General features: G+C 31.0%; 1 protein-coding gene across 1 annotated transcript; it reads right to left on the bottom strand.

The window, feature by feature from the left end:
* Nucleotides 1–739: 739 nt before the first annotated feature.
* Nucleotides 740–4,370, bottom strand: LOC125867983 (uncharacterized). Its single transcript, XM_049548578.1, has 6 exons — nucleotides 3,479–4,370; nucleotides 3,174–3,394; nucleotides 2,643–2,862; nucleotides 1,938–2,023; nucleotides 1,539–1,630; nucleotides 740–1,458 (listed from the first exon to the last, which is right to left on the bottom strand). The coding sequence occupies exons 1-6, from the start codon at nucleotides 3,560–3,562 to the stop codon at nucleotides 1,217–1,219; spliced, it is 945 nt and encodes a 314-aa protein (XP_049404535.1). The 5' UTR covers nucleotides 3,563–4,370; the 3' UTR covers nucleotides 740–1,216.
* Between the last annotated feature and the right edge of the window lie 5,748 nt (nucleotides 4,371–10,118).

Raw genomic sequence — 10,118 nt, 5'->3', positions numbered from 1 at the left:
GTTTTCTATGGTTAGTGGTTGTACTTTTCCGTATTCGAGTTGAAATTCGATTAAATTTTAAATTTGTGTCAAGAAGTCCAACATTAAAGATAAAATGCTTCCTGGCAAACACAATAATTTAGTGAAGTCATCTTTTTTTTCCATCGTCAATCCGTCACTGAATTATTCCATAGCAAATAATTTTTTTCGATAATTCATGGCTAATTCATTACTAAAATCTTGTCGTTTAGCTACAAAATTTTTCAATAACTAGTATAATTCATGAGTTTTTTAGTTGTGAATATGATTTGATACTGTGTGAACTTCCAACTACGTAAGAATCATTGGCGGTTTATTCAATAAATATGGACCCATATGTCTTCAGCAATCAACCAAGTAAGTCAACATCATCCACTAACATTAGTCCATTACTCAAAGTCATCATCAAACACATGTACTTCCTTGGAGATAACGCGGGTTGACAGCTTGGATACACCTCGATTATTTTAAATTAATTTACACAAATATGCAATTACTACATAACTCTATCTATCATGACTTCAATAAGTGGCGTAGCTAACTTGTGGCTAGATGGTTCAATTGAATCCTCTTCACCAAAAAGTTATATGGTATAAATTAGGTAAAAACTATTTTTAATCACCTTAATATATGAAACAATTCTAGTTTAGTGGGAAAAGAGTTCAAAAATAGCTTATAAACATTACATCATATTAGCTGTTTCTCCACTTTAAATGAAATGTAATATCTAAACACATTTACATAAAATATACATAAAAAAAAGAGTTGAGCTTCTACAGAATCATACAATATAAGGAGCCATTTTTGCAAAAGCTTGCAAGAATTGCTCACAATATGAAGGTCTTAATCATAGTCATTTCATGATCATTAATCCACAGTTAATACGACGCGTCCACGCTAATCTCTCACTTCACCTCAAAATTTATCCCTTCAAAACTAAGCTAATCCCTATACATAATACAGCAATCACATAAGTCTGAAGTTTAAGAGATTGCATTACTACAATCCTCATTTTGGTAATCAAGGTGAGGGGATCACGAAAAAAAAAAAGCCTATTGCAAAGAAGACATTACTACGATCCTCTTTCGAGGATATTCATGCTTCCGAGCTTAAAAAAACATGACCTCAGTGCCAAGAAAGGGCAACTTCAGTATCAGTCCATTGGAGGGGTTTAAAGAGTATGTCATCATTGGAGTTTTTAGCCATGACGAATGCCCGAGAAGTAGTTAAAGTCATGGTGCTGGACCCCCAATTGCTTTAGCCAAGAATCGGCCACGCTTAATAGTGACACCATCCTCTCTTGGTCCCTCCCACTTCTGTCTGAAATCCAAACATTACCCTGCATCTTGTAAGTTCCCAAACCGAAAGGTGGAAGTGGGATTGCTTCCCCTTCGTTACGTTTCCTAATACCTTTCTCTGTGTTATCTTCAAGGTCCATATCTGCACAATCCCAATGATATAGTGTAAGAATCTTCTGCATATTATCGATCAAGTAACATTGGCGACAAAATGAATAGTACCTTGAAAAGAAGAAGAAAGGGTGTGGAATGTGAGAAAGCAAGTCGACAAGTCTTTAATGGTTCTTCCCATGGGAATGTGATATATCGGATACCTGTAATTTTCATATCAATAAAGTTAGTGGTACAAAACTTCACTTGATTCCATCTTTCATTGTTTTCTGGTTGCAAATAAAGAAGCTATAACAAATAAGAAACTAAAGCATCGACATAAATGATACGATCAAATAAGATCCACCACATGGAAAACAAGATCCCCTCAAACACCAATGAAGGTGAAAGTATAATAATATCACCAAATACAAGCACTTCAATCGGGAAAGTTTTTATACATTTAAAGCACCTGAATAACCATCACTTCCATGATCGTAAGCGAGATAGGGAGAGAGAGAGTAATTTTACCAAGCAACTGACATCCAACTAGCTGGTGAAAGATCTACGCTTCTCAATGACATTAATCCAGGGTGTCTTTCAGCTAAGCTACTAATCTGAAAGCAAAATGAATAGTTAGATTCACATAAAAATTACTACAAAACAATGCGTCTTCTCAAGAAATTCAAATTATATTTGCTTGGAATAGTATAATCTGTTCTAGTAAGAAAGCACTGGATAATTCTAATGCAGAAAGGAAGAATAAATGCTAATGATACCAGAGGCGCATACATAAAGAGGGAAAAGTAAGTAACTACTATAATACCTAACAGAATCGAATCAAGATGATACGCTATTTACACCATCAAATGGTAATAGTAGTAATAGATAAGAAATGCAAAAAAAGGAGTGATCATTTGTAGAATTCTGTCATTAACTGTTAACCATTACCATTTTTTCATTCTATCAGAAATCGTGTTAGGCATAATGCAAGGTCTCAAAGAAGAAACAAGAAAACAGCGGAAACTGGAATAAAAAGCACAAGTTGGAAAGAATACAACTAAGCTTTATACTTCTATCATACACGAATTACTCGCTAATACCACAAATTTTGGGTTAAAAAGATTGTCGGAAGCAGAGGAATACAAATTAGTGGAATCAATGTCATATTCAACAATCACAAATATAGTTTTTATTAGTACAAAAGAGTGACATAAATTTGAGCAAACAAGATACCTTATCCACCAGAGGTACTCTTCCATATGGAGAAGATCTCTCAAAGTATTGATAATAAAGGTAACCCAATCTATTATTCATTTGCAAGTGATTATCTTGCTCAAATAGACCTTCCTCCGATGAACCCCCATCCGATCTCGAAAGCTTTTCACTCTCACTCTCTTCACTGAATGAATCACTGAAAGAATCCCTCATTTCCCACGCAGACTCAGTCTCCTCCCTATAACAAATTATCAACATTTCACCAGTTTAACTTGAAGAAAAGGACCATCATCACAAACTTTGACTATCCAAAAGTTGTTGCACAAGAAATATGCTTATCAGTTACAAAAATTAGAACTTTTTAAGTACAAACATTGTAACATACAATATACAACAACATAGCCAATGGGGTCCGGAGAGGTTAGAGTATACACAAACCTTACCCTAACTCGTAGAGATAGAGAGGTTGTTTCCAATAGACCGTCAGCTTAAACAGCAGTAACAACAACGAAATAATACAACATATCAATGTAACATACAAAATGGTACCTTAAAATGCTTACAGATGAACTGCTGGTGAAAATTTGAATTGCTGAAAGATAAGGCACATAATATTGAACTAAAGTTTCACCAGAATCTAATCTGATTGGAACTCCAGCACCATAAGCACTCCATTCATCAAAACAATTCCAAAGATCAGACAATGTGAAGTATTCAATCTCCTCCCTTTCCTTAGGATGCCAAAGCTTATTAAGGTTTCTAATATCACTCTGCAAATAAACAATCACATCATACAAAATTACAAATGATCTGATCATTCATTAAAAAGTGGGCAAGGGAAAAAGAAACTAAACCTTGGCAAGGAACTGGGATGCTACTAATGGTGTTGTGCAATCCAAAAAAGACTCAAGATTTGATTGCATTGAGCCTTTCTCCATTGTTTTCAAAAGGGAAAATGAACAAAACACAAAGAGAGCAAGAGAGAAAGAGAAATGAAACTGATTGCTTCTCTCTCTTTGTAACTATATGATAAGATAAAAGGATACCCCACAAAGGAAAACAAACACAAAACAGAGGAAAAAAGGCAAATGTAGAGAGGGGAAGAGACAATAACAGGATTTTATTACCCTTTTATTAAAACACCTTTTAGACTTTCAAAAGAAAATTTACCTAACAAGAAAACTTTAAAAAAGAAATAAAAGGAAACAGATATCTTTTCGATCTCTTTTTTCTAAAACAACCCCACAATCAAGAACACAAACAAACCAAAAATTTCAAACCCCCAAAACTCAAAAACTCAAGAACACCAAAGACCCTTCTTTGAATTCAATAAAGCTACAAACTTTTCAACACAAATGTGTTAATTTTTGGAAAATGACATACCCCATCGCCAAAAAATTCCAAAAAAAACTACCCCGTGTTTCCCGCAAGAAGAGGGGTTGTTGTGTGTGGGGGAGGGGAGGGGGGGGGGGGGGGATAAGAAAGAAGAAGAATCAAGAAAACGATGAGAAAAAGTTTGGACTTTTTGAGGGAGAAGAAGTTAGTGTCACGTCAAGAAAGAGCTAAAGATGATAAATTCCCTTTTCTCTCAACGGAATTCCATGAAAAGGAATCAACTTTAAAGGATAAAAACCATTATTTGTGTTGTTTGATATGATCGATCACTAGATTTTTTGTGAGCTGATGAAGAGGCTGAGAAGGTGGATAGAGACAAAGAAGCAGAGGGAGGGAGGGAGTTGCGGGGCTATAATTAAGGCACGAGGATAGAAGATATTAATATTTTCTTTAGGTTTTTTTTTTTTTGTTTCGCTCGGTGTTTGTTGTCCGTTTTAAGGGTCTAACTAATCTGAATTCACGTTTAAAAAGTCTTATTTCAAATTCACGTTTGATAAGGCCCATCTAAAGGAAAAACGCTTCGTAGCAAAATTACTTTAACCTCTTTGAGCATTGGAATTCGGAAAGTAATATTTCTTTTACCTGTCGAATGAATAGTGAACTCCAATACCAACACCGACACAAAGTGAAGTCTAGGAAAGTAAAGTTTATGCAAACCTTACTCTTATTTAGAGGTTGAGGGGTTGTTTCATATAGACCCTCAACTTATTTTTGCAGTCTTCTTGGTCCATAAAATATAGTTGGTCTAACTATCACCCTATAAAAATTGTCTTCAAATTTTAGTGGCACCTTCTAATCATACAAGACTTTAGATGTGATCCTTTACTTCATTCACCCTGCACCAATACGTGAGTGACATCCCTGTTAGTCTTCCCATTTTCTTGAGTAATAGACCCAAGTTACTTGAAATGTTTTCTCTTTGGATGACCTGTATTAAGCCTCACCTTGTTAACCTCATGTGTTTATGTCACTTAAATTGATCCACATGAAGTCTGTCTTGGTCCTGCTCAATTTGAACTTGATAGACTCCGGGGATTGTCACCAAACCTCCTGTTAATTTAGTTGAGTCTAGTCAATCGAAACCATATCCACAAATAACCTGCATTATGGAACCTCACCTTGTATTAGTCGTGTTAATCATACATTAGCGAGGCAAATAAAAATGGGCTAAGAGCAAACTCATGGTGTAACTCCATCACTAGGAAGCAATCTGAGTCTGCTCCCACTTCCTGGTCTTGGTTGAGGGCTCCATCATACATGTCCTTGAGCATCCTAGTGTACTCCATAGGTACATCTCTAGCCTACTAGCATCGATCTCCGTAGAGCCTACCTTGAATTTTTATCGTCTGTCTTTTCTAGATTGATGAACACCATATGTAAGTCCCTCTTTCTCTTAATATATTGTTCTACAAGTCTCCTTACGAGAGGAATGACTTCTCCGTAGTAGCGTCTCGACAAGAATCTGAACTGATTATCAAAAATAGACACATTGATCCTCATCTCCATCACTCTCTCTCGAACTTTTATGGTATGACTTAACAACTTGATAACCCTATAATTGTTGCACTTCTAAATATCACATTTGTCCTTGTATATTAATGGGATCACCTCCATTCGTTGGCCATTTTCTTCATCCTAAAAATGATTTTAAAGTACCCAACCATCCCTAGGGGTTGTTTGGTTATGGGAAAATGTCGATATAAATAACACTATATTTTTTAAATTAGTAAATTCTTGTCTCTCGTATCAAACGATCCCTAATATATTATGAAAATGTACTAATCTATTACTATCTCCAATTTAATTTGTTTGTTTTACTTATTTTTTTAGTACTAATTTATTACTGTCTCTTTTCATCTTTTGACAATTTTGAATTTAACTTTCCACGTAACGTATTTAAGACCTTAACAATGAAGGACATTCGATACCTTATCCATAGTTAGAATAACTAAATTCAAAAGTCTTTCGTTGCTTTTTTAAATTTCATATCGAATCAAAATCAGATAAATTTACGAGTAATTTCTATTATATTAATTTATACAAAACTTTTAAGGATAGAATTGAGGTGGAACTACTACCGAATCTCCGCGTTGCAGGATGTGATCCCATGTGATTGGTTTGCTATGTCCCTACACCAATTATTTAATTTAATTAAAATTAATGTAAAGTTGGTGTTTGGGTGGGATTTATTTTAGAAATTTTTACTAAAAAAAATTACTTGATTGAATATTCATTAATAATTAATAATAGTAATAGAATTATTTGCAAAGTTTTCTTTTGATTGAATATATTCATTAATAATAGTAATAGAATTATTTGCAAAGTTTTCTTTTTTAGTGTAGTGAATGTAACCAATTTGCAACGTACATTAATTAATATGATAAAAAAATCACTTCAAAGTTTTAAAAAAAGAGTATTCGATTTTGACATATACTTACTCGTTTTAGATATTTATTATGACAAATATTGAATTTTTTAAAATTATATTTCAATGGATATCACCTGAAAAAGTGAAAGAAACTAATTCAGAGATTATGCTATCAAATAATTTAATCCACGAATCAAATGACCACGTAAGGAACGATTCAAGCAAGGTAGTAGAGTAATTTGTTTGGTTAATAAAATGAAATTGACCATAATATTATTGGATGTATTTAGTTGTTTTTTGGCAACTATGTACCATTATTTAATTATTTGATGGTGATTTTGTCATGGTTTAATAAATGCATGTTGTTTGAAAAGTGCACACGGTAATCTTTTTTTTTTTTCATAATATAAATGATTAATTTAACCAGATAGAATATAATCCAAAATTTGGTCAATTTCATGGCAAGACTCTTAGGACAATGAAGTAATTATTGTGTTCATAGATGACTTTTTTCTTATTCCAAAGGACCAATGAAAGTATAATTGAGAAGTTGTTTGAGTATAATAATCTCAAAATAAAATATAGGATTATTTTGTTCTTTTGTTTAACGGAAGGTATTAATTAGGTTGTCTTATGAGATTATTTATCCTATCATTAATTTATATCATAGTGATGAGATAAGTTATTGTATATACATGATGAAATAACTTATATCGAGATTGTTAATCTTATGATAACTTATTTTCAACCAAATGACAACTGCCACAAGATACATTAAAAAAAAAATTAAATTAAAGATTTCAAATTTAAACTATGAAAAATAAAATATTTCGATATAACATGTTTTCCATTTTAATTAACATTACGTGGAATTAATCATAGCCTTATAACGAGTATTAAACACATATTAATAAAAAAGAGCTTTTAACCTGATTTGTATCGCATACGACTTTATTCAGAGAAAACGATTTCTATTAAGAATTTTCTTTATACCTAAGATTTGAATATGAAATTTTTAATTAAGGAAAAGATAACTTTATCCATTATACCACATCTGAATGAACGGAATATTTTGATTACTGTAAATTGAATTACGACCATAAATATAAATTGAAAAAAGGAATAGGAAAAAGTGGTAAGCTTCTTTTAACCTACTAAATCAATTATGTAAACATTGGTACGACAGGCCACAAATTAAAGTTATAAAAGATTTTGATCCTTTCAAAACATGCGTAGGGTAAATAATTCTATCGTTCATTTTTATTTATTTATTTTTTCATGATTTCTTAAAAAATAATTATTGATATGAATATTTTATCATAATGTTCAATCTTAAAACTTAAAAAATAATTTAAGAAATAAAAAATTAATATTAAAAATTCTCTCTATATATTTATTTTTTTCCTTTTTCTTTTTATATGCTAAAAAGTGATGACAAGAGTGAAAATAATTTTTTAAATAAAGTGGAACCATTTACAGTTCCTTCTAAGTCTACATGATTGAAGCACGTGGAAAAAATGTTTTTTTTTTTAAAGCTAGAAAGATATTAATAATATCAACTAATGCATAGATTTTAAGTTCAAGTTTTGAGTATAAAAAATTTATGTTAAAGAGTGTTTTTTTTTTCAATGAATTTATGCGGTATGAATTCGTATTAGTCAAGTCTCACTATAAAAATCAAATATCAACATATTATAAGTTGAAAGGAAATTTACATGATTATTTAATAACGTGTATTACACTAACACAGTATAAGGGGGGAAAAGTATTAAAGGTAAATAACAATTTTTCTTTTTGAAAATAAAAGAGCATGAAATGAAAGAATATTTGGAAGAATCTTAATATAATATGAGGAAGAAAAAATCTATGAATTATTTTCTAAACAGAGAAAGGTCAAAGTAATCATATATTCAAAAGATATATTGTGGATTATTTGTTTTGGTTTAATCCAAAAGATTAAAAACAAAAGTTTGTTTTTTTCTGAGTTTTTGAAATGTTTTGGACTCTTAGTTGAATTATTCTAAAACCATTCTTATCTTTTTATATTCCAAAGAAACAAGTTTCTAATTTTGGAAAATCATTTTTGCAAAACTTAAAGAAACAAACATGGCAATATTTGTTATTTTTGGACCCTTTGTTAGGACATCTCACAAAATTAAATTCCCTTTAATTTATGTTTTCAGGTCCATCATCACATGTGTGTTAATAAATTATTTATATTGAATTTTGATATTAAAGCTATTTTGTGTAATCATTCTTCAAAATATAACAAAAATTTTACACTATACAACTGGTTTTGGATGGTTGTTAACTATGGTAACAATAAAAAGTTTCATTTTATATAACTATTAACTAATTGTGTGTGATCGATTATTACCTTTTCTCCTTTATTTTTTATTTATTACTTTCTCAGTCTCAATTTATGTGTTTTCAAATTTCGAAATTCAAACAATTCTATCTTTGACCATAAATTTTTCATATATTTTTTAAATATTTTGAATTGTCAATTATTGTGACTTATATTACTTTTACGTAGTTTATAAATATATATAAATTTTCATTTAAAAAAAAAATGATTTCATGCGCAAATTCCCGTCAAACTTAAATTGTTTGACCCTCAAAGAATGAAAAATGTCACATAAATGGGACAGAGGAGTAATTATTATCTAATAATTATAAAAAAAATTTATCATACCTTTAATTTTTATCGTAGTTCTACTCTATATCATATTCTTTTTCTTGTATGTTTATTTTCAAATTACTGATATGTGATATTGTCTAGCGATATAAAATGATATAATAATCTATCTAAATGTTGTATTTATCAAAATATTAAAGTATGATATAACGATATAATATAATACGATAGCAATATGTGACAACCATCCAATCAGAGTGCTAGCATGTAGCTTAAATATTTTTCCAAATACATTGATACAAAATCACATCTACAATCTATATATCAAAAAATGGTTATCATTATATCTTGCCATATAAAAAGGTTCAAATTTCTAAAAGTGGGCTTCCTCTTAAACCGGCCCAAAACTAATATAACGGCCCAACTCTATTTTGCGCCCAGTATATGTCACCAAATGAGGCCCGGCCCAGAAAAAAAACTCTTTCGTTAGTGTTAAGTGTCTATTTATAAGGTAGCAATAATGTTTGGTCTATCCTTCCTAAATTTTAATTGTGAAATTACACTGCGTATATTATTATTGTCTATATTTAGAGTCTATCTTACTTCTGACGTCTCTTTTACGTATTCCTCGTCAAAAGTAGCTCATGCATACACAGGTGGATAACGGAGTGGTTGTTGAGGTGGTGACATTGATGACGGAGATGGTGGTGGAACTTGGAAGCATGGGCGAATAAATTCAAAACTATATGAAATGTATTGTAAATTATAACTTTTTTCATATAAAAAAATACACTTTAAAATATTGGTCAAAGTTGATATAATTTACTTCGTAAAATAAATATATTATGACAAGTATTTTAATATAGGATCACTTTAATGACCTATTTATGAGACTTACAATTTGTTTGTATGATTGTTACAAACTTTGCGTGTCATGTTCATGCTATTGTTGTCGTTATAGTGAAAAGGGGACGTGCGTTACTAGAAGTTCATCCTCTCCTTTTTGGATAATATCTCTTCGTCAGGTTTATAACAAATTTTAAAGTACGATGAACATTATCGGTATAAATTTGTATATTTCCTTGGTTCTTCT

Source organism: Solanum stenotomum, chromosome 6, assembly GCF_019186545.1.
Source record: "Solanum stenotomum isolate F172 chromosome 6, ASM1918654v1, whole genome shotgun sequence".
NCBI classification, from domain to species: Eukaryota; Viridiplantae; Streptophyta; class Magnoliopsida; order Solanales; family Solanaceae; genus Solanum; species Solanum stenotomum.
Note: the sequence above shows the minus strand (reverse complement) of the source record. Positions and strands in the feature narration are given on the sequence as shown.

Bases quoted from the DNA above. Each gene is read 5' to 3' on its own strand.
- LOC125867983 (XM_049548578.1), bottom strand. From the start codon at position 3,562: ATGGAGAAAGGCTCAATGCAATCAAATCTTGAGTCTTTTTTGGATTGC. The intron at 3,395-3,478 runs GTTTAGTTTCTT...GTTTATTTGCAG, and splicing joins CATCCCAGTTCCTTGCCAAG to AGTGATATTAGAAACCTTAA. The intron at 1,459-1,538 runs GTACTATTCATT...GGGATTGTGCAG, and splicing joins CCTTTCTTCTTCTTTTCAAG to ATATGGACCTTGAAGATAAC.